The sequence below is a fragment of the Perca fluviatilis genome, chromosome 6 (assembly GCF_010015445.1).
Source record: "Perca fluviatilis chromosome 6, GENO_Pfluv_1.0, whole genome shotgun sequence".
In the NCBI taxonomy this organism is placed as follows: domain Eukaryota; kingdom Metazoa; phylum Chordata; class Actinopteri; order Perciformes; family Percidae; genus Perca; species Perca fluviatilis.
In genome coordinates, this window is record NC_053117.1 from 21012857 (window position 1) to 21026645 (window position 13789).

The 13789-nt window shown below is 38.2% G+C and overlaps 1 protein-coding gene across 3 annotated transcripts in view; it reads left to right on the forward strand.

Moving 5' to 3' along the window:
- The window catches only part of si:ch73-72b7.1 (netrin receptor UNC5C), a 199864-nt gene that overhangs the window by 162871 nt on the left and 23204 nt on the right, over nt 1–13789 (forward strand). For 2 of the 3 annotated variants that reach the window (XM_039802570.1, XM_039802572.1), the window contains exons 8-9: nt 1612–1668; nt 10317–10508. In XM_039802570.1, coding sequence (XP_039658504.1) covers nt 1612–1668; nt 10317–10508 — 249 coding nt within the window. The remainder of the gene's footprint in view (nt 1–1611; nt 1669–10316; nt 10509–13789) is intronic. The other variant, XM_039802571.1, reaches the window with a different exon arrangement.

Sequence of the window (13789 nt, forward strand, 5' to 3'; positions counted from 1 at the left end):
TCTGCCCTGCGTGGAGTGCCTCCTCTCTTTTTGTGTTTATGTGTTTATCAGTGTGAGTCTGTATAAATGTGCGTGCGTCTTCTTGTGATAGAAGTTTGAGGCCTTTCTCATTTTTTTCTTTTCTTTTTGATTTGCTTGTGTTTTTTTTCTCTCCTGGCCTGTTGACATTTTTCTGACACATCGATCAGGATTCTTGGAACAGATTCAGTCAGAGCTCCACTGTGTCATCCTTGAGAGCATGACATTTCACTCACTTCCTACCCTCTGTGTGTGTGTGTGTGTGTGTGTGTGTGTGTGTGTGTGTGTGTGTGTGTGTGTGTGTGTGTGTGTGTGTGTGTGTGTGTGTGTGTGTGTGTGTGTGTGTGTGTGTGTGTGAAGCAAATACAATCTGCTGTGTAGTCTCTAAAACCACAAGTAATCACTAGAGATAGCTGTTATGTAACTTTAGTGCTGTGAAAGAACATTTAATCGTGTTTGTGTTGTATTATACAAAGCGATCAGCAGTGTCAGCAGGTCCTGCAGAGCATCAAAGGAGCCATCTCCTCATTGAAAGCTCTATTCATCCCACTTTTGTTTCTTCTCATTGTGGATTCTAATCGCTTCACTTTGTCATATTGTTTCCTGCACTGCTTGTTAGCCATTTTCTTAAATGTTTTGTCCTCATCTGTGCCATCTTTTCTTTTCATAATGCTTGTGTTAGCTTTTGCTAAATCAATTACGCTTCATTTTCCTGCCATCATGTTTTCCTATTTGTTTGAACAATTGTGTTATAATTGGAACATGATAAGTTTCTGTCATGGCATGTTGCTCCTACTGTCATCACTAATTCAGACATTGATAATGAAGGCATTTGTTAGATGCAGTCATGTAAATGCAGTCATTTGCAAAGTCATTTCATACAAGAATAAGAAATTTGATAAAACCATGCTGAAACATGGGAATTCATGCCAATAACCATCTTGAATTATATGGCTAACCAAATTGCAGTAACCTTAAAACTCCTGAGCAATGTAGCCGAGCCCCCCTGCATAGCTTAAAAGAAATGACACATCATGCTTGTCAACTGCACGCATGTATGTGTGCATGTATGTTTATAGTTTTCACATCACCCCGCTTAACCTCGTCAGTTTTACTTGCCCTTTGATGATGATCAGTGTATCTTGTACGTCCAGCTGGTCTGGCAAGAAGCTTTTAAGGGCACCATGTTGCTGTGTTTGCCTTTATCAATTATACACTAGCGCTTCAATTATACATCAGTGCATCAGCAGTTCATCTGTGTCATAGGCCTTCTGTCTGACTAAGTGGACCACTCAGTATGACACAGCAATAACCGTCTTACAGACACTAGGGTTTCTCAATTTATCCTTTTTATTTCTTTTTTTTTCCTATAAGAGGAATTAATAAGCTTTTTGTTTTGTTGTCAGACCTTTTGTCAGACAACTAAAGTTAATGTAGGAGAGCAGCAAAGTGAGAAAGACACAAAGAAAGAAACAAACGTTGACATTTGTTTTTTTTGTCCCATTTTATTTGACGTATTTGTTTGATTTTGATTGTTGTGTTCCTCTCCCTTCCTCCATCCATTCCACCATCCCCTTCTTTTCTCGTCCCAAGGTTCATTGTTTCAGATGTCCACTGAGCCCAAAGAAAAGAGTGATTTGGGAATCCCATGTAAGTTGATGTTTTATGTTTTATCATCATCCACTTTGTCTTACTCATCTTAGTGTTTCTTTCTTTGATTGAGCTTTGACCTTTGGCTCATACATTGGGTTTTATTGCTACATGTCATTTTGATACATGTGCAATCTTTGCTGTGACCATCAAACAAAAGTCTTCAAACAGTTGCTTCACTAGTGTTAAAACTCCACTCTGATCTCAGACAAAGGAAGTCATAGTAGATTAATCATTCACACCGCTGCTTGTACGATGGAAACATGAGTTTTTAAGGCCTATATACTCTTACTAAATGATTGAAGGTGGATCTTTCTTTAAATCTCTCTCTCTCTATCTCTCTCTCTCTCACTCTCTCTCTCTCTCTCTCTCTTTCTATATATATATATATATATATATATATATATATATATATATATTGTATTTTTACAATTATTTTACCATCCTCCACAATTTTAGGTTTTCCTCCTTCAAAATACAGTTTCAAACTCTAAAAATTATATATATAGTTTATATATAGTTAAACTTAAACTGCAGAAAACAGAAAGACAAGAATGGCAGTTGCAAAGACATGAGATCATACAAATATAAACTTTAACAACGTTTTATAACCTTTACAGGTTATGCCTTGGAGCATAATTAACTTTCTGTGATTCATTAAGTCATATTTTATTAATATTTTTCATGTACCTTTATATTTTACTTTACTAAAACACAATCAGTCTGTAGTGCAGGATCCCTGAGTTGTGTCTCGAAAGTGAATGCACCATAGCGGTGACAGATTCCCTTAATTAACTTAATTCTTTCTTTCTTCCTGTCTGATAGCCGTGAATCGATTCAGCACCAGTTCACTTGATTCACAATTTGTGTAGTTTGTTGCAGCTGTGGTCATTTTGGAGAGTAGCCAGCCAGCTTTGGATCATTGCCAAAGTAGGCAATTTGCCTTAGTTCTGAACACTTGCTTTGTGTTTACAAGCGTATTGTCTCACTGAGAACTTAATGGAGCACGGTTCAACCACAGACACTGATCTGAGTGAATCTTTGATTCGGTTTCACTGATTTGACCCATTGTCTTTGAAGTGTAATCCAAATGAATGATTGATTTGTTGAATTAGCCCATCAATATTATTTGTAGAAGACAAAAAAAAAATGGATCACCTGGCAAGTGGAATACTTCTTTGGGAAGTATGAAAGCTACTGAATGAGTATTACAACACAGGAGAGATCATAATAGGCTGTAAAACATATATTCAACTGTACTTGCTATCCTCCTTTCTTCCTATCTTGCTCTCTTCCTGTCTTTCTTTCAATCTCTTTCACTTTTACTGTTGTTTCCTTAAAGTGACAATGAGAAAGACAAATAATAATTGAGAGATACAAGAAGGAAAGGACCTTTGCCATTTATTATTATTGGGATTTTTTCTTCTCTCATTGTAGGAGCTCTCGTTTTATCTTCAAAGCAATCTATAAGCATCTCTTATGTGTTCTAATGACTTGTTTAGCTGAAGCAGTTTCATCATCCCAGTGTGTTCTGTGAGATGACTAGACCCAGACAGACAGAACCGGAGATGAGATATAGAGGCACTCATTGCTCATTTACCAGATTCTCACTCTGGTTTTAATATTCGAAAATACAGTCAGTAACATGAGCATTGGGATGTTGCATGAGTGTTTTTCAGACTCACTAATCACAAAGCTGGAGTTTGACTACACATATAAATGTAATGTGTAATGTAGAACTCAAATGATACTTTCAGCCTACGCATGTCCACGTGGGGCAGCCCAAATGTGTGAACACGTCCACCAGCAGACACCCAATGTAGTATAAACAGAACAGAGGACAGCAGACACCCCTGCTGTCCATGTCCTGTCCATATCAGGGCCTTATGTCAGATTACAAATGCAGTACTGACCCTTTAAATATCTGGTTCGACATCCAATAGCTGTGTTGGCAAAATCTGATTCTGCATCCACACTTCTCAGTTAAACGGGCAATATAGAAGATTTCAACTGCTCCAAATAATAAACCATGGATGTACTGTATCTGCAGGGAGGTGATGTGGTATTTGGTCAATACCAGTGACTTGGTATATACATATAGGTGCTGAGATTTCTATTTCCAGAACATAGCTCCCTGCCCATATTCTCTTTTTGGAAATAGAACCACCATAGCAACAGGGATTATTAGACAATGCCCATTTTCTCCTGAGAGTTGGTTCTTGATTTCAAAACAAGTCAGACCTGATTGTGGTCATCACACAGTCTTAAACTCAACTTGACCACAACATGGTCTTTGTGGGTCATTCACTTATAGTAAATGTCACATTTAAAGTCATTATGGTCACATTGCAGTCACATGTAGATTGTGTCTTATGTATGAAGTCTGAAAACCTTCACCCACAAGCCCAAAAAGTGACAAAACAGCACTATAATTATCACTGCTGTTTTTTGCATTTGCACCCTAATTTGCTAGCTTACTTGTCTCTTTTTTTGAGGATGTAACATGGCTGTTTGTGTCATTCACAGACCAGCTTAGTTTAAGGCGATGAGAAAGGCAGGAGGTGGCTGAACTGTAGATCTGTGTGGAGGGAATCAGCTTCTGCCAGTAATTTGTCATTCATATTTGTGCCCAGCAGACACTGAAAGAGGTCATAATGTCCCTTTCAGTTGGATAAAACAAGTTTCATTTAAAGGCTTGTAACTAGCCCAATTATTAAATAGTTGCAATTGCACTGTATTACAGGGTTGTTATACAGTGCATGCGATCTAATGACTTTATATACATGTGCAGAGTTGTTTGTTGTCATATAAATCCACCCTCTGGCTTTAGTGACTCTAAAGTTACTCCATATTTTAATTCTTGGCACCAAGGTTTTTTTTGCCATCCCCATTACAGAAGATAAGGATAGACACATTCACAAATGACCGCTCGCTTTCTCTCTCTGACCATCTTGCTTCCTTTCATCTCTGCCAGTTACTGTACTTAGAGCGGATGACATGTGTGAGTGCAGTATGGGTGGCGTTTGCATGTTTGTGCCAAGCAAGATCAAAAAGGCAGTTGAATGAGTTTCAAGTGGTGATTGTCCACAGCTCTGCTTTGGAGGCAGATCAATGAGAAGATAGAGATGAGCTAAGCTGAGTTATCCTTGTTTTTCTCTTCTTTAAATCCTCTCTGTGGCAGATTGGACAGACTCCGAGAATGACAAAAAGCTCAACCAATCGATAGACACCTGGGGCTTCTGTTCTGATAGCCCATGTGTGTTATCAACTGTGTGTGAGAGAGAGAGAGAGTGTGTGTGTGTGTGTGTGTGTGTGTGTGTGTGTGTGTGTGTGTGTGTGTGTGTGTGTGTGTGTGTGTGTGTGTGTGTGTGTGTGTGTGTGTGTGTGTGTGTGTGTGTATAATTCTTGCAATTTCTGGAGCCCCAAACCTTTATTAGTCACACACTTAAGTACATAACTGTATGTGACCGAATTACAAGAATTTTTTTTTAGATAAATTTTTGCCTATGACAATGGCCATTATTTTGGGGCACAGTGAGTCACAGCATCAGTTAGTCCACACACAAACACAGACACACACACTAACACACATACACACACACACACACACACACACACACACACACACACACACCTCACTCACTCACCTCGACAGTACACACCAAACAAACTGTATGGTATGTGCACAGTGAACAAAACATTTTGGGTTCTGCAACTGAGGATTATTTGGCTTTGATCACACAAATAGGCACAAGACAAACACACTGTTCAGTCTTGCTCTAGTAAGGTAACACTGTCATGCAAAACTATGACAAATTCAATAACAAAATTCAGAAACACATTTACTACCCTCATTGAACCCCCACCTCACCATCAAATTCCCTAATGTAAAATACCAAGATTTCCTAAACCATCATGAATCAAAAATCTATTAACAAAATGGAAAATTTAGAATAAAGATTCTTTTTTTTTTACATGGGGACTGACTGTACTGTAATACAAGAGTGTCTCAGGTAGTAGTACATGCACACACAAGCATGCAAAGTCATGACACATACAGTACATACATGGAAGAAGTACAGTAAATGTATGGCAAATGACACTGAATGCAGATAACAAGTGAAAAAACTGTCAGCGATGTATCTCGCCTGAGCTGTTAGAAACTACAAACTATGACAGTTGTCTATGGGAGTATGGATGTTTTATAATAGGGTCATACTGTACATACTCATACAAACTGTTTCCATGTCAGCTGTCTGCAAAATTGTCAGCAACCTCTCCAAGTTTCTTTTTTCTGCATTTGCTAACACCTGTGTGTGTGTGTGTGTGTGTGTGTGTGTGTGTGTGTGTGTGTGTGTGTGTGTGTGTGTGTGTGTGTGTGTGTGTGTGTGTGTGTGTGTGTGTGTGTGTTGGGGATTTCTGCATGCACAGCATTTTATAGGTAGAGTATATTTGAAAGGCTTGAAGTGACTTGTGTGTGTGTTCTGACCTTTAAAACAGGACATTCTCACTCGTATAGAGAGCTGTCAGATATGTCTTGCTGGAACATCACAGATTTGCTTATTCAATTCCTCTCCTAATTTTTGAAAAGCACAGGAGACAGTTGACTTGTGGAGAAAAGTTAATATGGATCTGTGCATGTCAGTGCTCACATCAATGCCCATGAAAATGAACATAGGTGTGTACCTATTATTACTTAGTCAGACATCTGCTCTTTCCTCATTCTATCACTGCTGATTTTGTCACTCTGGCTTCGCAGAGCAGAGCCTCAGGCCATGCTTAGATACACACAGCAGTCCAAACACATTATTCATTCATCTGGGTTTGGTTGAAAGTGCACATCCACTTTCAGTCCCTTTTTCCGCCCCCATAGTGTCAGAAAAATACAGCTTGTTATTCAAGGCTGTCAGACAATAAAAGAACACCAGAATTAAAGAATTAACTTTTTTCAACCAAAGTAGCACTTTTGGTTTTCATGTAGAGGCTAAATGAATAGACACATACAGAGCACAGAGAGGACTTGAGTGATGGAGAAAGGCTGCTATACATTAGTGCCAATCTTCTGTTCTCACGCCCCCCCCCATGTCATTGAGCATTCAGAAAGAGAGAATAAAGGCATTTTTAAGATTTTGCTCAAATGCAAAGTCAATCCATCAATGAAATTGAATTGCATGTTAATGCGGCAAATAACTTTTAATGGTCTATTTAAAAAAATAGTTTTAGTGAATTTTGCATGATTCTGTGAATTCAGTGACTCAGAAGATATTTCTCTGTTTTATATATACATATATATATGTATATGTATATTTTGTTATTCCGTCCATTTCCTTGAAACCAATCGTTTTAGTATGGTTCGCAGTTGCATAAGCAATGATTTACCAATGCATGATTGGTTCAATAATGTGTACAACATTGTGGCTGTTCTTAACTCTTTGCAGTACATTCATTGTATGTTAGGATTTTAATAAAGGATAAATGACCATGTCAATACATGTTGTTGCTACTGCTCAAGCACCATTTGTCAATGAATTTGCTTAGTTGGCCACAGTCTAGATGATGTGTGTGATGATTGTGTGAAAGCGATAATAAAATGTAGGACAGAAAAACATTAGGAAAAAAAGTGAAAATCTAAAGAAAAAAGAAAATATTTGGTATCCTGCAGTTATATGTAGGTTACTCAAGCAGGTAGACGCTCTAATGGGGCGTGTTGTTTCATTCATCTACAAATCTAACAATTGTAAATAGAGAGACAGGGAGAGAGGTGTGAGTTATGGAGAGAGATGAAGGTCTGAGAGAAGTGGAATACAAACTGATAGACAGTGAAGTAAGGATTTTTAATCCTACTGGTATAAAACACGTTACACTTAGTGTACACACACACACACACACACACACACACACACACACACACACACACACATATCAAAAACACAGCAGGATAGCATATAGTGTACCAAGAAAATTTAGGAGTAATGTTTTTTATGGCTGATGGCACGCCACATATTCTGAAGTTACAGACCTTCAAGTTAAAGTAGAAACAAGATAAAGATTCCCTAAATAGATGAAATGATGGTGATCATAATTAAGATCAGGGAGTTGGTACTTAAGAGGATTATCCAATTCTGTTCCCCCTTGGCAAGTGCACGGACCTTGATAACAGGGCAACTTTGTGCAGCAGTGTTGTGGCATTTTTAAAGCAATCTGTTTAACATCAAAAAGTTGGTAACTGCATATGACAAAATCTATAGCGGTTCAACTTTGGAGATTTAAAGGTGGTGCTCTAAGTCTGAGTTACATGTGATGAACAAATATTTGGCAGCGATTTCACAAACCCCCATTGTAAATATTTGTGAAAGAGTGCAAACTCTTAAACACAGATCAGGGTTTGTAAATATGAATTATATAAATGTTTTATTTCCAGCACACTGCTGTGACACACTGTGCATGGCGTTTTAACACGTTCAAAGTTAATCTAAATTTCAACATTAGGCAGGTAAGCCAACTGTGTTGAAGGTTAGGACATTACAACAGCTAAGTTTAGGACTGAAACTAACAATTATTATTATTATTATTATTATTATTATTATTATTATTATTATTATTATTATTATTATTATTATTATTATTATTATTAATTCATGAGATATTCTCTCAATTGATTGGTCCTTTTGTCTATAAAACACCAGAAAAAAGTAAAAGATGGCCAACACAATTTCCCAGAGCAGAAATTGACGTATTCCCATGATGCAGTCCAACAAGCAAAGATATTCAGTTTATTATTGCATAAGACACAGAAAAGCAGGAAATCCCCACATTTCAATAGTTGGAACCAGCGAATATGTGGCTTTTTTACTTGGAAAAATAACAAAACTTCTCATCTAAATAGTTGCAGTTGCTGATTGATTTTTGACAATTGATTTACATTTAGTCAATTAATCGACTAATCCTTTCAGTTTACGTTAATTTCAGATGGTATTTTAGTTGTGGTTAAATAAGAAAATCATTACTTAAATATCAAGTTTTTCTCAAAGTAGAAAACATTAAAATGTGAACTTTTTTGGGTTGTTCTCCCTGACCACAACATTTGTGCTTTACAATATACACCATGTTAATACACAATACCACAATGTTATTAGCTGATTATGCATATATTTGCATTTTTAGACATGGGTTAAAATAGTGGTTATTTTACAAAATATCGTAAAACACTGGTATTTGGAAAACTTTGGGATCATGTTTCTATGTCTTGGGCAAAGTGCTCAAAGACATTTGGTTCATCACAGTCACAGACTTAATTATGAGGGACATGCTTTGCCCTCATGCACTCAGCTCCCCAGAGACACTAGAAGTGGTTCATAGCTCCCTCAAGTGGTAAATGAGTAACTAACACCATCAGGAGTGACCTCTCTTCTGCAAATGTGTGCATCATGCTTTGGCATATGTGAGCGTAAATGTTTGTGTGCCTCATCAAAGGATTCTTTCATGCATAATCAAGCTCATGTTTTCTGAACTTGTTCTGATGTACACCAGCAAATCCTTCAGCAAATGACTCAGGCTGTTATTAGCTAAAAGTCTGTTATCTGCCTCTCAACTTTAAGGGCAGATTAAAAGGAGAATTCCTATATTTTTCTGTCTTCTTCTTAATAGCTACAGACCAATCCCCTTCTACAGTCCTAGCTACAGAGGACATGATTATACAAGGAGTGCTTTATGCGTGAGGCTACTCAAAAGTTTCACGGACGCATTTTACATATGTAGAATTGTTTGTTTTGCTGCTTTGAAGTTCAAGTGCATTTCCACCCTCTCCTCTCCTCTCCTCTCCTCTCCTCTCCGGTATTTTGCCCTACTTGTTTTCTCTTCCCTGCTTCCTTATTCTCTTTTTATATGCTTCTTTTATTCTCTTTATTCAACTCCCATTCTCTTCCTATTCACTCCTCATTTCTATATTCTTCTCCACTTATTGGCTTTCCCACGTATTGCTTCCTCATCATTTCGTCCCCATGCTCTTAATTTGTCTCCTCTTTATCCTTTCCTCATTTACTCTCGCCTTCATTCTAAAGCTTGGCTCCTACCTTTTACCATTCATGTCACCCATCACTTAAAATGTTCTCAGTCTGCTTTAAAACATGGATCATGAATAACAATTCCACTGCTGTTCTCACTGAAACACCATTAAAGTCTCAGCTGGATTGAAAAAGGATGTTAGGACCCTTGTAAAATAATTAACAGCCGTATTAAGTTTTAAGAGTTGCTACCATTCTTTTTTTTATGAAAGGGGTTTCTGTCTCTCTCTACCTCTGTCTAGACAAATTATCATATTACACAAGCTGGGGGGGCTATTTGAAAATTTCATTTGAAATGGAACCTGTAGCGATTGTCCTTTTGAGTCTGATAGGTGGTCTGAGGTAAAAGTGAAATTGTCGAGAGTCATATCTAGTTAATTTGAAGCCTGCAACTCATTTCATCTTGTCTTATGAATATTACTTTATTCTCTGCCACCGCCCTGCTGTTCCACAAGAGTTATCATTGTTGTATCTGTTTATTTCTTTCTGATATACATTTCCTCTTAAGCTGATTTTTTTTTTTGCTTCGTGCTTAACAATATCTGTCTATAATTGTGTCTCTCTTCCTATTTGTGTTCCCTCTAGCTGCTCCAAGTACAGATGATGTGGCGCTATACGTGGGCATTGTCATTGCAGTGATTATGTGCCTGGTCATCTCTGTCATCGTGGCGCTTTTTGTCTACCGCAAGACACACCGTGACTTTGACTCGGACATCATTGACACCTCGGCACTTAACGGAGGCTTCCAGTCTGTTAATATCAAAACAGCCAGATCAGGTAAGAAATGACACTTGACCCAGGGTGGAAATAATACTAGAATATCCTGTAGAAGCACTGGTACTTGGTTTAAATAACATCAGGCTAAAAGGCAGTGTGTCACTGCCCTCTCTGGTCAAAGCTTTCAAGCCTGTTGCACCTAATCACACCAAACAGTGATGTCATGGTTTCCTGCGGGGGTGGGGGGGGGGGTGTTAAGTTACTTTTTAAATATTACATGTTAGATGAATTGTGTTGAAAACAGGTAAAACAAAAAGTTACAAACTGTGTGGCCGTTGAATGAAAGAAAATATGCTATTTTTGTTTGCTTCCATGGCCCAATGGAATCTCTCGAAACATAACCAAACCCACTACTTAATTTAGATTTTAGAATGAACTCAAAAAAGTACAAGTATTTAAAAAAAGCCACCCAATCACAATAAATGAAGTACAGTACATGTAGTGACTTTTTTTCACTTCTCCTTTTTAATATTGTGTTTTATCTTGGAATATGGCAGTGAGATAGGGAGTTTTGTCATTCAGGATGTCATATGCTTCAGTCTGAATAGTCACCTAGATGCTCCATGGAGGACATGCAGGAAGGCCAGAGCCCGGTCCGCTACCAAACAGAATCCCCAAGAATGATAGGGACCTTGACTCTTTCTGAAGAACACTCTGGCTGATCGGATACTTGCTGTTAAAGGGGAACTTGACAGCAAGTGTCTTCCTCTTTCTTAAACTATGTCAAAGTGAGGACTACAGATTTAAAAGTATTACATATTGCGCACAATGATAGACAGATAGACAGACAGAGAGACACACAGACAGACAGTTACAGACAGACAGTTACAGACAGACAGTTACAGACAGACAGACAGACATGTAGATACACAGATTGATAGGTGAATACCTATGGCCTCTATGGAAATAGCTGTACTTGCTCTGTCTTCTTTGAGGCTTTCATACTAGTGTCATTTTGTTTCTCTCCTCGGCCTCCGGTTGTCAATCTTTGCTGCTTTGGATTAATCTCTGTCTCTACCAGACACCACTCTCTTCCATCAAGGAGTCTCCTTCTGTCAATTGTCTTCTCTGTCTCACTGTTTCTTTCTCTCCCTTCCCACATTCAGGTCAATCACATTTCCTGTTTATCAGCATCCTCCTCTCTTCGTCTCTGTGTCTCTGTCTTTCCCTCAATGTGTCTCCGTCTCTCTCCCGTCACAGTGACTCCTACCGCAACAGACATCCTCCCTGTTTTTCTTCCTGTTAAAGTGGAGCCATCTTTCACTCTTCTCTGTCTGTGTTGTCATTTCTTGCTCTCCTTTAGGAAAGGGATAAGACAACAAGAAGCATTCAGCAACACATACTTGTACACCCGTGTGCATGCATTCGGTAGCTTACTGGAAATGGCAAGATTGGACAGGGAGTGGGGATGAATCAGGTATCAGTCCACTGGTGCCATGAACTTCTGACTTTTCCTACAAGAAGCTGTATTTGTCAAATAGATGACAAAACTCACTTGGCTTAAAATATCTAAAAAAGTCAACATCTTTTGCAAACATGCTCAGAAATGCATCCATGTAGGCAGTAGGTACATACGCAAACAGGCATGCCCATACATTTGAATTGTGTAAATTCAGATGGCTTAAAATAGTTAATGACAAAACAAGTGATCATACTGGCACTCATCACACTTAATAGAGTCTTTATTTGGTCAACAGGAAATGGCATTTTAGAAAGGGGTTATGTCTACAACAACAGATTTTATGTTAATCAAGTTGAGCGACATCTAACAAATCTGTGCATCTCTAAACACCTTAAACATGATACTTAAATAGTTTGATATATGTGGTTATGTGGTCAGTTGTGGGTGGATGATTAAAATTCAGATCATGGTATATCGTAAAAACAGGAAAGTGAGGTCAGAAAGGATACATCGCAAATTGGTAAACACAGAGTATGTGCATGTCCGTGTGTGTACAAGGGCAAATCTTCGCAAGGGACGATGATTGGGTGACTGAATGATGTCCCTGCAGCTCTCTCCTTTTATCTATCTATCTATCTATCTAGCTAGCTAGCTATCTATCTAGCTATCTATCTATCTATCTATATCTCTCTCTCTATCTGTCTATCTATCTATCTATCTATCTATCTATCTATCTATCTATCTATCTATCTATCTATCTATCTATCTATCTATCTCTCTATATATCTGTCTATCTGTCTATCTATTTATATATATCTATCTATCTATCTCTTTCGCTCTCTCTCTCTCTATCTATCTATCTATCTATCTCTATCTCTGGCTTTCCGTTAGTTAATTACATTTCAGCAAGGATGATTTGGCAGGAATACCCGCTGGCTTTAAGGGTAAACGCCTGGTGATAAAGAGAGGAAAAGAGTGATAGGTGACAGATGCGTGTGTGTGTGTGTGTGTGTGTGTGTGTGTGTGTGTGCGTGCGTGCACACATGCTGGTGGTGGTGGGGGGTGATAATCAGGGATTTTTAAATTAAAATAGATGGGCTTGTGGAGGTAGCGAGGATTTCAGGCTCTACGCCAAGAAAGACAATAGAGCGTGGTGCGAACAAATCTGGAATTGTAGGTTACAGGCCTTCCTGTCCTGTCCAAGTCCAATTAAATCTTGAATATTTGTTGGATTTCCTGATGGGAGAAAGCTCTTTATGTAGAAATGCACTTTGGTGTTTTCTGTCTTAGCTGAACAAAACTAGCTACAAGAGTGACTGCACTTGTTGTCTTATGGGGTCGCTTTGACCAAATTCACTTGATTCAAACGTAAAGTAAATCTTCAAGTAGGATTTACTGATGATTGCTGCAGCATCTTTCCAATTACCTAGAAGGAAGTGAGGCTTACATTCTGGCAGACGGAACAAACTGAAGTCAAGTCATTGTTATTAAAGCGTTACTAATAATTTCACTGCAAAAGGCATTTAGCTATTTAATAAAAAAATGTATGTGTTATTGAGAATTTCCTGCAAAAGAAAAATAACTCAATAAAACCCTCTACTGTATTTAAATTAGCAAGGTTGGGAGTCAAAAGAATGGAGTGATTGCTCAAGGTAGAACGCAGTAGTTGCATTTTTAAACTTAAATCAACACACTTTAAACAGTACTTGAATATTGCATCCACATAAATTAGCATACTGTACTGATTAGCAATCACCATGCTCCTGCAGTTGCCCCCTCGCTTACGCTCACCTTTCCATATTAAGCACAGAGGGGAGTCTCAAAAAGTCATATCCACCTATCCATCCCCACAGGCATAATGTTATTCCCATATACTGTA